The sequence below is a fragment of the Schistocerca cancellata genome, chromosome 7 (assembly GCF_023864275.1).
Source record: "Schistocerca cancellata isolate TAMUIC-IGC-003103 chromosome 7, iqSchCanc2.1, whole genome shotgun sequence".
NCBI classification, from domain to species: domain Eukaryota; kingdom Metazoa; phylum Arthropoda; class Insecta; order Orthoptera; family Acrididae; genus Schistocerca; species Schistocerca cancellata.
Genome location: NC_064632.1, coordinates 600457622 through 600479686, shown reverse-complemented (window position 1 = coordinate 600479686; position 22065 = coordinate 600457622). Strand labels below are relative to the sequence as shown.

Here is a 22065-nt window from a genome sequence, read left to right as displayed (position 1 = left end):
CCGAAACAAATCGTCCGTTCCCTTGCGAGCAGGTTGTTGCAAGTAGTTCCTATGTTATCCGCTAGGTGGCTCTCTGTCCTGTTGCTCGCATCAACTGCCCAGAGGGCAGGACGTGCGACTGAAACGATCGCCGACAGAGTGCGATGCGAAGTTAAGCTGCGCCAGACACTGCATGCGGCAGACGACGCACGGAGATGGCACGGCATATGTGAAACACAAAATCCAATGGGGCACTGCACAATGCAGGCAGCCAAGGTAGAAGCAGGGCAGAGGCCGGCGCTGGCTGTGTTGTGTGGCGTGCACTGTGCTCTGACCAGCAGAGGCGCTGCTGATATGCTCCGTGTCTCTCTCTCTCTCTCTCTCTCTCTCTCTCTCTGCCATGGGAAACGTTTGGAGCTACCGTTCTTTTTTTCTGAATCACTGATTGTTCACTCCTTTGAAAGATTCAACTCTATGAATTAGTTCAAGAGCGGATCCCCCATCTCTAGTACCGGCCACTACTGGAGCAACTAAATCACATTCTCTGCCAGGGTTTCGGCTACCTCTCGCTGTGCCCTGAGCTGAGGAATGTCTTGCCCACTATCCCTCCCACACTGGTATTCCGCTGTCCACCCTAGATGGCCTCTGCTCCCTACCCTACGCCTCTAGCTCGTATCTGTGTAAAAAAACCGAGATGCGAGACCTGTTCTGTATATTCTTCCGTCACCACCTACGATGGTGGTGCCGCGTATAGACGTACTACTCGACAGATCTGCGGAAAATTAGAGTTTTTAAATCCTGTGTGTGTAAAATGTAGTAAGAAGGTGAGAAATGGTGTTAAATTATGCCCACGGTCCCAAAAATGGATCCGTCGACAATGTTTAAATACTTTAGAAGAAAGAAATGCGACTTGCGACTGTGGAAATGTGCACTGTAGTTATCGTGATGTATTGTGTTTGCAAAAGGAATATCGAGAAGACTGTGTGACTGCTTCATTAAAATACGATCTTATGTTAGCCGAACTGTACGTACAGAAGCTTGAAAAAGTGATAGAAATCAATTCAGAGTGCAGTCACACTGTTGTAAATGGGCAAAATGATAACTTCACATGGCCTAAAAAGTTCCCTCGTGTTAACCTTAACGAGATCAACTTCAGTCTACCAGTGGCAAAAAACGTGTGATCAGTCTAAAAGATGTGAAAATAGCGAAAGAAACAAAGTACTTTCACCAAATGCAGAGTTCAAAAACCAGTCGAGTACGAAGTCTTGTTATAACGAGCGAGGAAGTACCGGTACTATAATTTGCAGTGAACATACATATTGTGAGAACATGACGAACACAAGTAAGAAGAACAAAGAAGATATTTACATGCTCTCAGACAGTCGTGGAGAGGGCTTAGCTGGTATCATGTGTAACACGCAAACTGTGTTTAAAGTTAGTGGAATGACAAAACCGGGCGCTCCCTTGAGTGAAATTCTAAAACACTGTGAGCATTTTTTGGAGCCCAGAAGAAACTGTTTAATAATTGGGGGTGCTAATGACGTTTATAGGAATGAGGGTAAACTTCCCACAAGAGCACTAATAGAAAATTTGAAAAAATATGCCGAAGCTTCCCGAATGCCACACTTCAGAAAAAAGTCATTTTACCAGGCATGGGCTACACAGAAATAAACTTGGAAAAGCATTCATTAGTCGAGAAATACTTAATGCAGTGTTAGCAGTTGAAGACAAGAATATCCATACCATACCACTGCCACCACCCATCACAGCAACTGAAATTCTCTAACATAAAAATGAAACTAATTCACTGGCAGTATATCCAGCACTAGAATCTTCACTTGCCACAAAAGTAGCTGAGGCAAATAAAGCCTCCACAACAGCTCCAACAGTATCAGAAACTGCTACAGACTATACAGCAGCATCACTAGCAAGAAATGTGCTTACGGCCAGCGTATCAAAGTTGCGACACATACAGAAGAAAGAAAGACAAGATGCAGGAAACCTGTGTCCCTAAAGGATTTTTGGTACCCAGCCTCAATATGAAGAAACTGTTGCCACTGGACAATACAAGGAAGAGGTCCTCTCAACCAAGTTGCAGCAGCTTAAAATTACTTAGCCTTAATATACAGTGTCTCAAAAATAAAATTCTAGATTGAGGCCAGTGAATATTGTGTTGATTGTATTTGTAATCAAGAGCACTGGTGCAAAAATGATGAATTAGAATACATTAATATTTCCCCATATACCTTGGTTGATCAGTTTTTTTGGAAGGAAGCCAAGAATGGGGGTGTCTGCATTTATGTAAAATCAAATATTAAAGTGAAAAACAGGCCCGAAGCTGAACTCTTGAGCATAGAAAAACATTTTGAGGCAACAGCAGTGCAAATGAGTGTAAAAAATAGGAAAATAACAGTCATGTCAGTGTATAGATCACCATGTGGTGACCCAGAATTTTTTAAAAATAAGACTGAAGAACTGCTGAGCGTCTTACATGATGAGAAGACATCAGTAATTCTATGTGGGGACTTTAATGTCAATATGTTGGTAGGTAGTTCATTTAAAATTAAATTCCTCAATATTTTACATAGTTTCAACCTATATTCTAACATAAACAGTCCTACGAGGGTAACAAACACTTCAAAAAAGTTTCATAGATAATATAATTTCAAATATAAAAAGCCCAGATACAGAAGTTTTGAATATTGACCTAGGAATATCTGATCATAATGCAATTATTATTAAAGTGCTCACAGTTCCAATACATACAAAAACAGTACATCACATGTATAAGAGAATTTTCTCTCCCGAAAACTGCAACCAGTTTGGTATCACATTGACTAACCAATCTAGGGCAGAAGTACTGTCACAAACTGATACAGATGCTGCATCAGTGTATTCTACTCTCTTTTCATGACAAAATTTGAAATGTGCTTTTCAAAAAGATTAGTTAAAATCAACTCATCTAGCCATACACACACAAATTCTTGGTTCACATCTGACATTAAAAACTCTTCCAAGACTATGAAAAGACTAAACTCTGAAATGAAAACCAATACTGACACTACTTTTAAAAAAATATGTTAGTAACTACAAAAAGGCATATAGAAGGATAATTAATCTAGCAAAAGTATTAAGTAATGATAGACTAATAAGGAAGTCAGACAATAAATCAAGGACCACATGGGAAATTGTTAAAAGAGAAATCGGAAAAAGCTCTAAAGACCAGGATATTGTACTTAAATCTAGTGATAACATTGAAATAAAGAAGGAAGTCCTGCCCAGTTACGTTAACAACTACTTTCTAAGTGTACCTGACAAATTAAGCAAGAGCCTTACCAAACAACAGCACCAAAAGTAGTCAGTAGCATGATAATAAGTCCCACTAATACAGGGCTATTACAAATGATTGAAGCGGTTTCATATATTCACTGTAGCTCCATTCATTGACATATGGTCACGACACACTGCAGATACATAGAAAAACTCATAAAGTTTTGTTCGGCTGAAGCCGCACTTCAGGTTTCTGCCGTCAGAGCGCTCGAGAGCACAGTGAGACAAAATGGCGACAGGAGCCGAGAAAGCATGTGTCGTGTTTGAAATGCACTCACATCAGTCAGTCATAACAGTGCAACGACACTTCAGGACGAAGTTCAACAAAGATCCACCAACTGCTAACTCCATCCGGCGATGGTATGCGCAGTTTAAAGATTCTGGATGCCTCTGTAAGGGGAAATCAACGGGTCGGCCTGCAGTGAGTGAAGAAACGGTTGAACGCGTGAAACTTGCACTTGAAACGTGTGCGGGCAAGTTTCACGCGTAGCCCGCGGAAAATTGGCTCGTGCCACAACTGGAGACCGACAGCGCCGACTTCATCTTTCAACAGGATGGTGCTCCACCGCACTTCCATCATGATGTTCGGCATTTCTTAAACAGGAGATTGGAAAACCAATGGATCGGTCGTGGTGGAGATCATGATCAGCATTTCATGTCATGGCCTCCACGCTCTCCCGACTTAACCCCATGCGATTTCTTTATGTGGGGTTATGTGAAAGATTCAGTGTTTAAACCTCCTCTACCAATAAACGTGCCAGAACTGCGAGCTTGCATCAACGATGCTTCCGAACTCATTGATGGGGGCATGCTGAGCCGAGTGTGGGAGGAACTTGATTATCGGCTTGATGTCTGCCGAATCACTAAAGGGGCACATATCGAACATTTGTGAATGCCTAAGAAAACGTTTTGAGTTTTTGTATGTGTGTGCAAAGCATTTTGAAAATATCTCAAATAATAAAGTTATTGTAGAGCTGTGAAATTGCTTCAATCATTTGTAATAACCCTGTACATATGAAATATTGAAAGTAATTAACAGTATGAAATCTAAAATGTCTGCAGGACTGGATGAAGTGTCAGTGACAATAATGAAAAAGTCGGCTCACAAATCTTGGAACCACTGATATATATTGTCAATTTATCATTCAGTGAAGGTGAGTTCCCCCAAAGGCTGAAAATTTCTAAGGTTAAACCATTATTCAAAAATGGGGATACGCATAAGATAGTGACCCCCTATTATTCCTAATCTATATAAATGACATTGAAAGGCCGAACAGATGATAAAAAATTATGTTATTTGCAGATGATACAAGCATAATTATAAGTGATGACAGCAAATCCTTATTCAGTACAGCTGAAAAAGTTGTGAAGAGAGTGCAACAGTGGTTTTATGTAATAAGTTTACACTCAATTTAAATAAAACAAATTACATATAGTACTGTATTAAATGAGAAGGATGATCTCCATTTATCATTGAGTGACCATGAAAGAGAGAAAGTCTGCTGTACAAAATTTTTGGGCATGTACATTGATCAACACTTGAGCTGGAAAGCCCGTGTCACATACATATCGAAACAAACTCAGTTCAGCATGTTTTGCACTGAGAATAATTTCCAGAGTTTGCAGTGCAGAGTTTACAAGATTAGTGTACACGGCGTATTTCGATTCTGTTATATGCTATGGAATAACATTGTGGGTGCAACTAAATATCGCTTGAGAGCGGTTTTTAAATTACAGAAAAGGGCCATTAGCATTACTACACACAGCTCTCCATAAACACACTGCAATCCCTTGTTCATGCAGCTAAACATACTTACAGTACCATCTTTGCACATATTAAAAAGCATACTACATACAAGAACACACTCAAGTAGTTTACGTGTAAATTCAGATCTTCATGACTATAATACACGTATCTGTAAGAATCTGCATGTAGAAAGAACAAGGGAAATAAAAACTCAAAAACATGTGAGCCACTGTGGAATAAATTACGGTGAGGCAAGGTTCGAGCTTAAGAAATTCTGGGAAGTTAACAGGGGGTGCTCTATAATGCTCTGCCACTCTGCATCAGGGGAACAGAAGATGAAGGAAAATATAAGTCAGAATTAAAAAAGTATCTGCTAAATAAATGTTTTTATAGCATAGAGGAATATTTTGAATCCTTAAGTCACTAACTGATAGTTGTATTGTCAATATCATGTTGTTCTCATTGTCAATTCCATGTCTCCTTTATACTCTTTTAACTCTAAATTATGTGTAATATGTTTTCGAAAATGTACTAAATATATATAAATTCATCACATACGGTACACGTTAAAAGAGCATGTTTTAATTTTCAACATATTATACAATGTTAATTTTATGTGTTTGATAGAAATTTGTAATATTCTGCCGTGCATATCCTGGACAGTATTATGACATTTCCCATATCATGTAAATGATGCAAAGGATGATAATAAATGAAATGAAAATGAAATTCCGGTCACAAGCAATACTTAATCCCATCGAAGGCAGGGCTACCTGTGAAACCGATCGTGTGATTTACAAGCTAAGCCGCAACGACTGTGCTGCTTTCTAAGTGGGCACGACAACTGTCAGGCTGTCTGTGTGCAAACTGTGGCCGAGAAACAGCTGGACCCCACAGTTGCTGAGCAGGCTGCTCTTCAGGACATTCTCCATTTTAATTACTGCTTCACTGCTTGTGCCATCTGGATCTTTCCTAACGTGTCCTTCCTAACAGTACCAGTTTCTCTGAATTTTGCAGGTAGTAACTCTCCCTGTAATACATCCCGAGTACCAACAACCCTCCCAGGCTGAAGCTTCATTAGTTATTGCCCATTGTCCTTCACCCGCCTGTCCCCTTCCTCATTACCCCTCAGCACTGCACTTCTTCCTTTTCCACTCTCCTTTCCCACCCCCTGCCCCTTCTCTAATCTGCCGACTGCACCTAGTTGCCCTCCCCTCTCCCCACTCTAGTACCTCCCGCTGCGGAAGTCGAACATGCGCCTGAACAAATGGATGTGGTCAGCCCGTAGAGGGCTCCGTGTCCGCGGCGGCTATTCCGCGCAGCGGTTCTCGCGCAGCGAGGGTACCACCGCAGACAGCGGCCAATAGCCACTCCCTCCGGTTTCGTACACAGGGACCCGCTCTGCCCTAGTCCAGCCAGTCTGGTACTCACTCTGGATTTCATTTCTCTCTCGGCGGTACTGCGTTCTGGTTGTTGCTCGTTGTTGACATTTGCCTGGCTCTGGTTCTGAGTGGATTTACTGTTGGTGTTTGGTGTCATGGTTTCTACAAGCCTCCATTGTTTATCTCTTCCTTGTCGTGTCGGTCACAGTCGGTCGTGGTCGGTTGTCGTTGGTCTGTCGTCCAACTCATCCTCGTATTTACCTGGTGTCGCGTGCTCCTCCGCCGGCGGCTTCCCCGCCTGGCGGCTCCAGTCTGCAGCTGAAGGTGTTCCCGCAGTTGGTTTTGGTTACTACACCCACTCTGTCCCTTATGCTCCCACAAGCAGCACTCTACTATCCCCCACTCCTATCCTGCCATCCCTTCCCATTCCCGCCCCCAGCTTCCTCCTTACTCCCACCACCCACATTTTCCCCCACCTCGCACAGCAGTAGCTCGCACCCTGGCCCGAGCAGCTCGAGACGGCGGTCGCGTGCGAGTGAGTTGCATGCGGGTGCATGGGACGGATGAGTGTGGGAGGGTGGGTGTACTACAGGAGGAGGCCTCTTGATCGACAGCTTCTTATTTGTTTCGCATTCTTTCTGTTGTGCCTGCCTGCGACCCATCTCCACTGTACGGTTAGTAGCAATCCGTCCTTTTCAAAATATTGTCATTCTTTGTATTAAAGTCTTCACCTTATATTGGTGGTTATCTCTCTAGTTACCCTTTCATCTTGTAAATATGTGCAAGCAAGTAAGCTGACCAATGGTCACACGGTGGAATCGTTCACTTCTTAGGGGATATAAAACTTTGCCCAGGCCTTTATTAGAGCAATAATCTTCTGCTTATAATTTGGTCAGCTGGAGAGAGAGAGACGAGCAGTGGACACAGTTCTCTCCAATGGTTATGGTTTCAGTATGGGATACTTCAGAATTTCTGCTGGTGGAGATTTAAACCAATTCACTTTTGAAATTGGCAATTGGCAGAGAATTTAAGTTCCTGAGTCAGTAGTTGCTCTGTACGACACAGCTGGGTACAAAACATTACGCCATGAACTGTGCCTAAATTCTCCCACACCACCAGCACCACAACCACCACATCCACCACCACCACCACCACCACCACCACCTCTGCGAAAAAACAAAAGAAGTGCTCAGCCTGCTAGTGAAAATGAGAATTTAATCTTCAAAAACTTTTTGTATTTCGACGTGATCTCCTTTGAGATAAACACACTTTATCCAGTAGTGTTTCAGTGACAGTATGGCATCTGTGGAATGACAGTGTTCCTCTTGAACTAATGTAAAATACTAATCCACAGCTGCATTCGCTTCTCGGTTGGGCAAAAGATACTAAGGAGCAGAGAGAACTTGATGTTATGAGAAGACATGGAGTTCAGAGGGAGCCAACTCTGGGGAACACTGCAAGAGTCCATAGTGCAGATCACTCAATTTTCGAGTGCTGAGATACTTTATTGCACGTGTCAATGTCTTGAGGAAAATCGGCTCTCTTTTCTCAGATGTTTGTTTCCAGATCTGTTAGAATGTTAGAATATTACTCCATTACAACAATAGTTTATTAACTGATGCTGTGTGCCCTGTCCTGTTGATGACGTCGTCTTCCCCTTCTTTGGAGCTGAAGAACTGCCTTCTGTTGTTTCTGTTTGCTGTTTTGATTCTGCTGAACAGTGGTGAAGGTACGTTTCATCCATTTCACACACTAATACAGAAAATCACTTAATTATTATTTTATGAAGACATGCTGACAATGTTCGGAAATTGTCATGTGAATTCATTTCTGATACACAGTGAACAGGTTTAGCAACAGTCTTGCAGCAAAGTTTTCTCATGCAGAATTCATCTGACTAAATGTAGCTGATACGTTCTTCTGAAATCCTTGCAACTTTGCAATTTTATGCATCTCGATATGCCGGTCTACTGAGATCGTATCGTGCCATTCTTAAACAGTTTCTGGTGTATTTGCAGTTTTCGGATGTCCGTCTACTGGATTATCTCGGAGACTCTCCCAGGCTCATTTAAATTCAGCAGGAGAGTCACTGTACACTTTGGTGAAACTCGAATGAATTTTGTGGGCTTCGAGCCTTCTTTAACAAAATAACTGTAGTGCTGCACGAGACCCTACTTTCTGTGTTGCTGAGAATTCACTTACCGCACCTAGTTCAGACAAAGCCAATTACTGGACTAAGTTGCTTTGCAGTTTCACACAGAACTTCTTAAGTTTACCAATCTCGAGAGGGCAGAAATTGCGCACCTAGACCTGCGATATAAGGATTAGGCCGAAAATTTTTCAAATCACCTTAATAAGTAGCTTCTGCTAGTTTCATACATTTGTGACCCACTTTGGAGGCCCATGTTGTAGGGGACAATTTTGCAAACAGTCATACAAATTTGCCACCTGTGATCAAAATCAGTTAGTAATGATTTACTTCACGTCTTCATCGAAACACGGTCCAGAAAAACGTGAACAGGGATGTGTGAAGAAATTGTGGGTCAACAAATCAGCTCTTTAGCAAATTGAAGGACTTTCTCTCAATGGAAAGTGAATACTGCTTACATGTGCCTGGGCATTATCATGTTGGAAAGTAGTAAAACAGGTGGGGGGAGGGGGGGGGGGGGTGGTCAGTGAACTGGCAGCTACTAAGTCTTGTTTGCACAGACTGTTAGCTTTCTCTTCACCTTTCCATCACTTTTCCTGTGCTTGCAAATACTCATGTTGGGTATTAGGAGCCGAAATAACCAGCTTGGCATTGCTTCTGTATAAATAGGTTGCAGTGTTGTTTTGTGGACGAAACATAGTTTCTGGTTGGCTTATTACAGATATCTGTGGCATTGTTTTTTGCTTGCTTCAATTCAAACTGCTGAAATCCATACCACTAAATGGCTGACACGATACTGGTCCCCATTGCAGATTGGCTGCGTAACAGCCTACAGGGGCAACAAACAATTGATTTTCGGTACTTCATATAATTACTGTCTGACCTTAAAAGAAAATGCTGTCATAATATACTCATTGAGAGGTATAATCCTAAGTCAAAGATTTAACGTAATAAAACAAGTATTACAGTTCAAAATTGTGCACATCTTGAGGCTGCATAACACACAGCACACAAATTACCCAGACTGTATACTTACACACACACACACACACACACACACACACACACACACACACAAACACACACACAAATAGAATTTCATCACTTATCACATTTTCACTGTTCATGCAGTGAAACATCCACATCAGGCATTACTTTACTACTTCTTCACTACTATCTCTATTTTCAACATGTTTTGCAGACAGTATCCACATATAGCATTGAATATCATTCTACCACAGATAGATTAGGAGATATGGCTGTATATGTCTTCAGTCTGAAGACTGGTTTGACGCAGCTCTTCACACTACACGTATTCTGTCCTGTGCAGGCTCCGTCATTTCCAAATAACTGCAATATACAGGGTGTACATAAAGCCCAAAAACACTTCAAATAATTTATTGCACAAGAACTAAACATTGTACAGGTATCATACATATGTAATTTTGAAGAGAAAACATGAAAGTTTTTTTCACATATACCGCCACAGCATAGTTGGGTAATTTGCCGATAGTTGGCACTAGTCGCAAATGTGTCGATTTCAGGTGCGGCGGATGCTTAGAACCGAGTACGGTAAGAAGCCACTGACAAGGAAGGCTATTTACCGCTGGCACAACAAATTCGTTACGATGGATTTCTTGTGCCCGGCAAGACGAGCGGACTTCCCAGTGTGGGTGAAGTAAATGTGGAGTGCATACGAGGGACATTCGTAAGCAGTCCAAAGAAATTGGTACGTCGTGCATCCCGTGAACTCGAAATGGCTCCGATGACAGTGTGGAAAGTCCTGCGACAGAAGCTGTCTGTGAAACCGTTCAAATTGGAGTTAGTGCAGAAGCTCAATGACGACAACAGAGACGAGCATTTTGAGTTTTGTTCACAGTTGCAACAACTGAATGAGAATGGGGATGGCACTGTTGATCACAAAATTTGTAGCGGTGAAGCTACTTTTCACACTGGTGGGAAAGTGAATAGGCGTAACTGTCGAATCTGGGCTACAAAGCATCCACACAAATGCATTGAATTTGAGTGTGATTCCCCAAAGGTAAATGTTTTTTGTGCCTCGTCGTGTCGAAAACTGTACGGGTGATTCTTCTCGGCCGAGAGCACTGTCACTGGATATTCCTACTTGGGCATGTTGCAGCGATGGCTGATGCCTCGAATGCAGTTGGACTTTCCGTTCATCTTTCAGCAGGACGGGGCTCCACCCATTTTCATCGTGAAGTTCATGGGTACCTGAACACGGAGCTGTCGCATCGACGGATCGGCCGTGCTACAGAGGAGAACAGCTGTCTCACGAAATGGCCTCCCTGATCGCCAGATTGCACTCCGTATGACTTTTTTTTTTTCTGTGGGGACCATTAAAGACCTGGTGTATGTACCTCCTTTATCACGTGATGTAGCAGAGCTCCGGGAGAGAATACGGGAAGCGACTGCCACAGTCGACTGTGCCGTGCTGGAACGGGTACTGCAAGAATTTGATTACCACTCATGGTTTGCACATCGAATTTTTGTACAAAAAACGTTCATAGTTTCTCTTCAAAATGCAATATGTATGACATCTGTGCAATGTTTAGTTCTTGCGCAATAAATCATTGAAAGTATTCCTGGGCTTTATGTACACCCTGTATGTTCCTTTGACGTCTACATGATTGCTCTGCAATTCACAATTAAGTGCCTGGCAGAGAGTTCATAGAACTAGACTTAAGCTACCACTCTACCGTTCCAGTCTTGAAGAGCGTGCAGGAATAACAAACCTAAATCTTTCTGTATGAGCTCTGCTTTCTCTTATTTTATTATGATTTTACCCCCAGTAATTCCCTCCAGTACTAAACAGGTAATTGCTTGATTTTTCAGAATGTGTTCTGTCAACCATTGAGCTCTTTTAGTCAAGTTACACCACAGATTTCTTTTTTCCCCAGTTCTGTTCAGTACCTTTTCATTAATTATATGATCTATCCATCTAATCTTCGGCAATCTTCTGTAGCACCACATTTCAACTTCCTGACACTTATATCCATGTTTCATGTCAACAAATTTCTCTTCTTAAAAAACTCTGTTCCTGCTATTACCAATCTACATTTTATATCCTCTCTAGTTAAGCCCTCATCAGCAAAACTCATCTATTACTTTTAGTGTCTCGTTTCTGAATCTAATTCCCTCGGCATCCCCTGATTTAATTTGACTACATTCCATTACCTTTGTTTTACTTTGTATCCTATTTTCTCTTTATAAGACACTATCCACTCGGTTCAACTGCTCTTCCAAGTTCTTTGTTGCCTGACAGAATTACAATGTCGTCGGCAAGCCTCAAAGTTTTTATTTCTTCTCTCTGAATTTTAATTCCTACTCCAATTTTTTCTGTAGTTTTGTTTACTGATTGTTCAGTGTAGAGACTGAATAACACGGTGATAGGCTAAAACCCTGTCTCACTCCCTTCCTTTTCATGCCCCTCAACTCGTAACTGCCACCTGGTGTCTGTACAAGTTGTATATAACCTTTTGGTCCTGACACATTGCACATGCTACCTTCAGAACTAAAGAATGTATCCCGCTTAACATTAACAAAAGCTGTCTGCAACCCTACAAAATCTATAAGTGTAAGCTTGCCTTTCCTTAATCTATCTTCTAAGGTAAGTCATAGGGTCAGTGTTGCCTCGGGTGTCCCTACATTTCTCTGGAATCCAAAAATATGTTCCCGAGATTGAGTGCTACCAGTTTTTCGATTCACCTGAAAAGAATTCGTGCTATTATTTTGGAACCAGAACTTATGAAACTGATAGTTTGGTAATATTCAGACTTGTCAGCATTTGATTTCTTTGGAATAGGAATTATGATATTCGTCTTCAAGTCTGAGGGTACTTTACCTGTCTCATATATCTTACATACCAGGATATCATTAGTTCAGAGGGAATGTTGTCTATTCTAGGGGCCATGTTTCGACTCTCGCAGTATCATATCGTATCGTATCTCTAGTCTTCATCTGTATCCTCTTGCTTTACCATAATATTGTCTTCAAGTTCATTTCCCTTGTGTACACCTTTTGCATACTCCCTCCACCAGTCACCTTTCCCTTCTTGCTTAGGACTGGTTTTCCATCTGGCCTCTTGTTATTTGTACAGATGCTTTCCTTTTCTGAAAATGTCTCTCTAACTTTCCTTCAGGTGGTATCTATCTTTCACTGGGTTATATATATTTCTGTATCCTATGTCTTCAAACCATTCCTGCTTAACCATTTTGGATTTTCTGTTAATCTCATTTTTTATATGTGTGTACTCCCCTTCAACTGCTTCATTTGCTGGATTTTTATATTTTCTCCTTTCGTCAACTGAATTAAACATATCTTGTGATATCCAGGGAGATATTTAATCGTGAGCACTGAGACGTATGAAAGACTGCATTTTGCTTAAAACGGAAAAAAGTTATCCGAATAATACTCCTCCAGTGTTTGAGAAATAGGATGGTCATTGACTTTCAGCACACTTCAAACATAATTTCTAACCTTTACTAAACATTTTCTTCTTCACATGCTGAACATTAACACATTAACTCATATGTAATCACACATTTAATGCCATTTTTGTATGTGATAGTTTGTTTCTTAAAATAATGTTGGTCAAATGTTGCATTGGTATCGTATTACAGCTTAAAACAACTAAAAAAAAAAAACATTAAATAAACTATAATGGACCTAAATGAACCTTTTGGGTAGTAAGCATTTTTTACTGAAAACTCCTTCTGAACTGAGGAAATTCCACTAATATATTTCCATTCTAATACATTGAGCTTTTGCCCAGTAACTACTTTGTCTCAATGTATGTATGATTACTGGGGTGGCACATAGTCAATTAACAACAAGGAAGAAGAGTAGAGTTCAGTTGTTCTGAAATGTAGGCCAGTCAGAGTGTTTTCTGGGATCAAAAACTGCACACGGTGGTGCGAGCAGCTGTGGCATCGACAGTACGAACTGACTCAGGAGTCATCGGAAGGGAGGACACCTGTTTGTAGTGAATAGCAGCCTTCTGTTAGCTGACAGTTCGTTGAGCGTGGACAATGCGGGTGCTTTCCTCTCGTTCACCACAGTTACTGACTTCCTCTGTGGCCATCTGTTTAGCTGCCGTGCAACTTCTGTTGCTGGAAATTGGTCAGGTGCTTCAGAAGAGGCAGAAAGCATCTGTTTGAACAACCATTAATAGTGCTTCTTTTGTTTCAGTGCATCCCACTCCTTAGCTCTGAAGTGTTACTGTACTACAGGAAGTGTGCGGTTGCAGACGGTGAAGAACTTGGTCGAGCAGTGCTCCGGGATACGCGTGCTGATGGCACCTGACGAACTGCTGAAGACCGAGAAATTTTCAGAGGCAGTGTCGCGTCTGCAGCACCTCCGTGTGCTGTGTCTGCAAGAGAGATACGTGGGAACGACTTGCGTCCTGCGCCCTTGTGTGCTGAGACCTTTGGGTGACGGGTGCCCCCGACTGGTCGAGATTGACTTCGGACGTATGTCTGTCGATACGGACGATCTGAAGTACTTTCTGAATGCCAAGAAGAACACCCTAAAGTGCTTACGAATAAAGTGGTCGGTGGGTGGAACGAGGTGAGTACTCGTACGAATGTCTAACTTTTACTCGAGCCAACTTTTGCTTGACAAATACTGTTCTCGTATGTTCAGTATTTTTCACACTACGTAAAAGACATTTGGCATATTTCACCCTTACATATGCATAGGGACACGAGATACAAAATGTTAAGAAGACATCTAATTATTGTTACAGTGCTTTTAAGCTAGGTCTAGTTCAGTAAACATATCTATGTCTTCAAACATCTTCTGTCACGTTTATTACGTAATTACTTTCACTCGTAGCTAATAGTGCTGCTGTATTTAACAGTTGTGCCCAGTTCAGTTCTGTGTGATTCAGTAGTACCCGGCAGACCTGTCTCACTCGCACATTTTGGGTTTCTCAGTTTTTTTCACATTAGTCTGTAGGTAAAAAGACGCGGGCTAATAGAAATCCTTGGGTAACAGAAGAAATATTGAATTTAATTGATGAAAGGAGAAAATATAAAAATGCAGTAAATGAAGCAGGCAAAAAGGAATATAAACGTCTCAAAAATGAAATTGACAGGAAGTGCAAAATGGCTAAGCAGGGATGGCTAGAGGACAAATGTAAGGATGTAGAGGCTTGTCTCACTAGGGGTAAGATAGATACTGCATACAGGAAAATTAAAGAGACCTTTGGAGAGAAGAGAACCACTTGTATGAATATCAAGAGCTCAGATGGCAACCCAGTTCTAAGCAAAGAAGGGAAAGCAGAAAGGTGGAAGGAGTATATAGAGGGTTTATACAAGGGTGATGTTCTTGAGGACAATATTATGGAAATGGAAGAGGATGTAGATGAAGATGAAATGGGAGATAAGAAACTGCGTGAAGAGTTTGACAGAGCACTGAAAGACCTGAGTCAAAACAAGGCCCCGGGAGTAGACAACATTCCATTAGAACTACTGATGGCCTCAGGAGAGCCAGTCATGACAAAACTCTACCATCTGGTGAGCACGATGTATGAGACAGGCGAAATACCCTCAGACTTTAAGAAGAATATAATAATTCCAATCCCAAAGAAAGCAGGTGTTGACAGATGTGAAAGTTACCAAACTATCAGTTTAATAAGTCACAGCTGCAAAATACTAACGCGAATTCTTTACAGATGAATGGAAAAACTAATAGAAGCCGACCTCGGGGAAGATCAGTTTGGATTCCGTAGAAATGTTGGAACACGTGAGGCAATACTGACCTTACGACTTATCTTGGAAGAAAGATTAAGAAAAGGCAAACCTACATTTCTAGCATTTGTAGACTTAGAGAAAGCTTTTGACAATGTTGACTGGAATACTCTCTTTCAAATTCTGAAGGTGGCAGGGGTAAAATACAGGGAGCGAAAGGCTATTTACAATTTGTACAGAAACCAGATGGCAGTTATAAGAGTCGAGGGGCATGAAAGGGAAGCAGTGGTTGGGAAAGGAGTGAGACAGGGTTGTAGCCTCTCCCTGATGTTAATTCAATCTGTATATTGAGCAAGCAGTAAAGGAAACAAAAGAAAAATTCAGAGTAGGTATTAAAATTCATGGAGAAGAAGTAAAAACTTTGAGGTTCGCCGATGACATTGTAATTCTGTCAGAGACAGCAAAGGACTTGGAAGAGCAGTTGAACGGAATGGACAGTGTCTTGAAAGGAGGATATAAGATGAACATCAACAAAAGCAAAACGAGGATAATGGAATGTAGTCAATTTAAGTCGGGTGATGCTGAGGGAATTAGATTAGGAAATGAGACACTTAAAGTAGTAAAGGAGTTTTGCTATTTAGGGAGTAAAATAACCGATGATGGTCGAAGTAGAGAGGATATAAAATGTAGACTGGCAATGGCAAGGAAAGCGTTTCTCAAGAAGAGAAATTTGTTAGCATCAAATATAGATTTAGGTGTCAGGAAGTCGTTTCTGAAAGTATTTGTATGGAGTGTAGCCATGTATGGAAGTGAGACATGGACGATAACTAGTTTGGACAAGAAGAGAATAGAAGCTTTCGAAATGTGGTGCTACAGAAGAATGCTGAAGATAAGGTGGGTAGATCACGTAACTAATGAGGAGGTATTGAATAGGATTGGGGAGAAGAGAAGTTTGTGGCACAACTTGACTAGAAGAAGGGATCGGTTGGTAGGACATGTTCTGAGGCATCGAGGGATCACAAATTTAGCATTGGAGGGCAGCGTGGAGGGTAAAAATCGTAGAGGGAGACCAAGAGATCAATACACTAAGCAGATTCAGAAGGATGTAGGTTGCAGTAGGTACTGGGAGATGAAGAAGCTTGCACAGGATAGAGTAGCATGGAGAGTTGCATCAAACCAGTCTCAGGACTGAAGACCACAACAACAACAACAGTCTGTAGATGGGACTTCGTAGTGAAATTAATGGGTAGAATGTGTCATTTCAGAATGGGGACTTACAATTTAACATATGCCACTGTCGATTGATTGCGTATGCGCAGCCTGTGGAAGAGGAAGTTTTTGAAATGTTTATCCCTCAGGGTACAATTCTGGGCCCATTACTTTCCCATTTACATCAGCAATATTCTGTCATCATTTACTTCTCTTCTACTTTTTGCTGTGCAGTAGCAACAGTATGAGAAACTTGGCAACTCATACGTGAGGGGACTGTGCATGCTACTGTGCAAGCTTGTAGTGGAACATATGTTTTGGTACTATGTAAATTTATTGTGAAACGTTTGGCAAAAATGGTTTTCTGCTGCAGCTCGCATATGAAAGTGTGACCGTGTGAATGTCATGCTAAACTCCCGAAAATAAATACAGTAAAACACTGTTTTTACATTCTCACGTTTTACGTTTTCCTGCTCCTTATATTCATTTTTGTCATTACAATCAGGAGTCACATTCTCTCAATTCAGTACTTTCCTGTCGTCACTGATTCCGTGTTACGACATTTCCCACACCTTTAAGTTTTCTTTGACATTATCACAACATTTGACTTTGTTTTTCATGCAGATATCTGCAAAAAGTGCATTGTATTCGTACTCAAAGTCAACCTCGGAACAAAGCAGAAAATGGAGACTATACACAAAGTTAATAATCGTGTCAGACAGTGTTAGCATAGTAAGTGAGATTTTCATTGTCATCATGTTTGGCCACAGCCACCTGTTTATAGGTACGCAGTGTTTGGAAGGGTGGGAAAGTATGCTGAGGCACTTCCCGAATGATGATCATGATCTGACAGTAGTGACTGTAGTAGCAGCCTTCCTTCTGCTCATTGTCTTGTATTACTACAGCTTTGATTTAATTTCAGTCATTTATACAAACAAGTCATCACTCTATAACAAGCTTTCACGAATTATTGTTACTTCAGTGTAAAATACATGAATCCGTACTAGGCATGCAGTCTTATGTCGGTACGACTTAGTGTCAGATGTAAATATTCCTCCTCGAGATGCTCCATAATGTTGCAGTTTCTGTCCTCTTCCTCGCCCAGGATATTCCTGAACCGTGTGATCTCCTTGTCGACAACAAGCTGTATGATTTTGCGTCTGTTGTTCTCCATTTATTAAAGATTCCCAACATTAGTGTTTCAATCAATATTGTGTTACAAGTTTTATTTAGCATAGGTTTATAATGATTACCAGTAATAAGTCTGACAGTAGAATTAAAATGCTCTTTTAATGCGGTTTCACAAAAGAGTACAACAAATTGCTGTTAGAAAGAAACAAAAACAATTATTTCAGTTTTTTTTAAATAGGCAAAATTTAGATTGTTATAATTTCTGATTTTGAACAATATAAAGAGAATGACAGTAAGATAAATTTATTCATTTTTTACTTGGTTTGTTTCCAATGCTTTCCTGTATTTTGCACTTTCCTGCAACTTACACTTTGCGTGTGTGTGTGTGTGTGTGTGTGTGTGTGTGTGTGTGTGTGTGTGGGTCATTCCACTGAAAAGTGTAAGCAGGGATTTAACTGTATGTCAAGAGCTGGTCCCAGCACTCGGATGTAAAAATTCAGTATACTACAGTTCAGTTACACACTTCAGAGTCCCTTTGCCTGTGATACATTAACTGTTGTCCACAATTAACCCTTATCAGGAACCACTGTGGCCTGGACTGTCATTGTTTCATTGTTATGCACACACAAGAATAACTCCCTGTGGAATACACACTCAACATTTAAAAAAAAATACAGTATAGAATTTTCTGTAGATAGTGTTCAGTGAACACATGTATTTGCAGTGATGGTTGATAACGCTGACACATGGGGCAACAGTATCTGAACAAAATAAACCTCACACCTAGGCGAGAGAGAGAGAGAGAGAGAGAGAGAGAGAGAGAGAGAGAGCGGGGGGGGGGGGGGGGGGGGGGAGAAAACCATAAACACCTTTTGTTCATGAATTCATGTCAGCACAAATGCATATTTCATATCTTGTAATGACACATTGAACTCACAAAAATGTAATTAAATTATTTAGATAAATACCGGTACACGACGATGGTTGTGATATAACTGTATAATAATAGTGGTAGTAGTAGGAGGAGGAGGAGGAGCAGCAGCAGCAGCAGCAGCAGCAGCAGCAGCAATGGAGCATGGTATTGGTTATTATCCTGTAGTGAGGAACAGATTTGAGGCAGAGATACGAACTTCACACTGAAACACAAAGTTCACTGCAAATGCTGCATTCTCGGATTAACATTTGTAAAGTTGGATAGTGGTGAACTCACAAACTGATCAGGGCCTAACTGAACTACAAAAATCAGTTGGGTTGGCGCTTTACGTGCCTAGGTTATTCTCTCGGTACCGCCTGTCGACGAGTGCCCGGCATTCGACCGCGCACCTACTCGTATTCGAAGCTAGTGCGGAGCATCTCTTCCACTGCGGCTTGTCAGTCCGTGCCTCATACACGACAGTCATTTTACAGGACTACACTTGCCAAAAGACAGGGTTATTCAAAGAGGAGTGGCATATTTCTGGGATTAATCTTTTACATACTATAAAGGATAGAAATGCAACTCCAGACAGAGAAAAGTGGAAACTTTTGAGCAGTTGACATAGAAGTTCAATTAAAGGTGCAGTACTGCTGTTGCTCGTTTGTAGGAAAATGGAGACACCACGGGGGCATTTGTTTCGCGTGCTGCAATTAACAAAATCGGAGTCCACCGTTAGTGTGAAATGTGTATTTTGATAACAATTTGACAGAGAGCTGCCTGCCAGTAAACAAATGTACGAGTGCCACTGAAAATCACAGAAAATTGGTGCATCTGCAAATGGAAAAGTGTGGGTCATCCTCGCACGTAGAGTGAAGATGTCAAAGGTATCTGTGCAACTTACAAAAGGCGCCCTAGGAAATCCGTGACACGAGTGATCAATAAACTTAAAACCCTTCAACTCGAGATATGGTGAGTTAGGAAACTGACTGCATCAGAAATCATACACACTGGAGTTGTTGCAAGCATTGCATCTGATGACCACACCAAAAGGTAAGAATTTTGCACAGGAATTCTAGAAGAAATGGAGGTGCACATTTTTTCTGAACTATTATATTTTTTGTATGAATCCACTTTTCATCTTTCTGGTACAGTTAATTGGCAGAAAGCTACATTTAGATTTTGGGAGAGCAAAACTCCTATGGTAGTAGCTCAGCACAAATGAGACTCACCAAAAGTGAAAGTCTTCTCTCTTTCTCTTTGTAATTGAGGACACTGTTGCAGGTATCTTGTATCCAGATATGATAGAAAACTGGCCGTTTCCTCATCCTGAAAGTGATTCACATAAACTCATCCTTCCGTAAGGTGGCACGTGCGTCTTCTCTGACCGTGTTCGACGTCACTGAGTAACGCCACTCTAGGATGCGGGTTGGAGGACGAGGAGTGGATGATCGGTTTCATTATCAGCAGCCTCCTCGGTTCACCAGACATTATGTCCCTGCAATTTTTGTCTGTCGGTCTACACGAGACAGTTTTTTCATCCTACATATGCCTACTACTCTCTAAGATGTCAAATTGTTGAAGGTGTGAATTCGATAGTGACCTGTTCGATGGTGTATGGGCAGAAATGAATTTTCATTTTGATATAAGAAATTGTGCTCCCATTGAATGATTGCATAACTGTTGGAACATTGAAATCTAAACCTTTTCCTGTTCAGAAACATTGGAATTGTGCTTGTACTTTTGTACAGAAATTAATTTTTGAAATCTGCTCCTTCTTTTTGAATATCTAAGTATATGAATCTTCAGTTAAAACTTTTTAGGTGAAAGACATGCTATTGATCATAGATTTACCTCCAAAGATACCTCCCACAGTTGAAAATGAAATGTCACACAATAGGTTTACTTGTCGAGCAGAGCCTCTCGGTGTCGAAGTTTCAACTGAGGTTAACACCGGCTGTGGAAACCTATGTTAGACCGATCTGTATGTATTGTTAACAAAGATATTTTATACGAAGATTTTTATTTTGGCAGTATATTCTCATATATATACACTCCTGGAAATTGAAATAAGAACACCGTGAATTCATTGTCCCAGGAAGGGGAAACTTTATTGACACATTCCTGGGGTCAGATACATCACATGATCACACTGACAGAACCACAGGCACATAGACACAGGCAACAGAGCATGCACAATGTCGGCACTAGTACAGTGTATATCCACCTTTCGCAGCAATGCAGGCTGCTATTCTCCCATGGAGACGATCGTAGAGATGCTGGATGTAGTCCTGTGGAACGGCTTGCCATGCCATTTCCACCTGGCGCCTCAGTTGGACCAGCGTTCGTGCTGGACGTGCAGACCGCGTGAGACGACGCTTCATCCAGTCCCAAACATGCTTAATTGGGGACAGATCCGGAGATCTTGCTGGCCAGGGTAGTTGACTTACACCTTCTAGAGCACATTGGGTGGCACGGGATACATGCGGACGTGCATTGTCCTGTTGGAACAGCAAGTTCCCTTGCCGGTCTAGGAATGGTAGAACGATGGGTTCGATGACGGTTTGGATGTACCGTGCACTATTCAGTGTCCCCTCGACGATCACCAGTGGTGTACGGCCAGTGTAGGAGATCGCTCCCCACACCATGATGCCGGGTGTTGGCCTGTGTGGCTCGGTCGTATGCAGTCCTGATTGTGGCGCTCATCTGCACGGCGCCAAACACGCATACGGCCATCATTGGCACCAAGGCAGAAGCGACTCTCATCGCTGAAGACGACACGTCTCCATTCGTCCCTCCATTCACGCCTGTCGCGACAACACTGGAGGCGGGCTGCACGATGTTGGGGCGTGAGTGGAAGATGGCCTAACGGTGTGCGGGACCGTAGCCCAGCTTCATGGAGACGGTTGCGAATGGTCCTCGCCGATACCCCAGGAGCAACAGTGTCCCTAATTTGCTGGGAAGTGGCGGTGCGGTCCCCTACGGCACTGCGTAGGATCCTACGGTCTTGGCGTGCATCCGTGCGTCGCTGCGGTCCGGTCCCAGGTCGACGGGCACATGCACCTTCCGCCGACCACTGGTGACAACATCGATGTACTGTGGAGACCTCACGCCCCACGTGTTGAGCAATTCGGCGGTATGTCCACCCGGCCTCCCGCATGCCCACTATACGCCCTCGCTCAAAGTCCGTCAACTGCACATACGGTTCACGTCCACGCTGTCGCGGCATGCTACCAGTGTTAAAGACTGCGATGGAGCTCCGTATGCCACGGCAAACTGGCTGACACTGACGGCGGCGGTGCACAAATGCTGCGCAGCTAGCGCCATTCGACGGCCAACACCGCGGTTCCTGGTGTGTCCGCTGTGCCGTGCGTGTGATCATTGCTTGTACAGCCCTCTCGCAGTGTCCGGAGCAAGTATGGTGGGTCTGACACACCGGTGTCAATGTGTTCTTTTTTCCATTTCCAGGAGTGTATTTATAAAGATCATGTGACTTACCAAATGAAAAAGCTGGC

At 42.1% G+C, this 22065-nt stretch overlaps 1 protein-coding gene across 4 annotated transcripts in view; it reads left to right on the top strand.

Moving 5' to 3' along the window:
• Positions 1-22065, top strand: part of LOC126092226 (F-box/LRR-repeat protein 17-like) — a 141046-nt gene that overhangs the window by 66948 nt on the left and 52033 nt on the right. For 2 of the 4 annotated variants that reach the window (XM_049907723.1, XM_049907721.1), the window contains exon 4: positions 13854-14173. In XM_049907723.1, coding sequence (XP_049763680.1) covers positions 13854-14173 — 320 coding nt within the window. Of the gene's footprint in view, positions 1-13795; positions 14174-22065 lie in introns of all 4 variants that reach the window. The other 2 variants (XM_049907722.1, XM_049907724.1) reach the window with 2 other exon arrangements.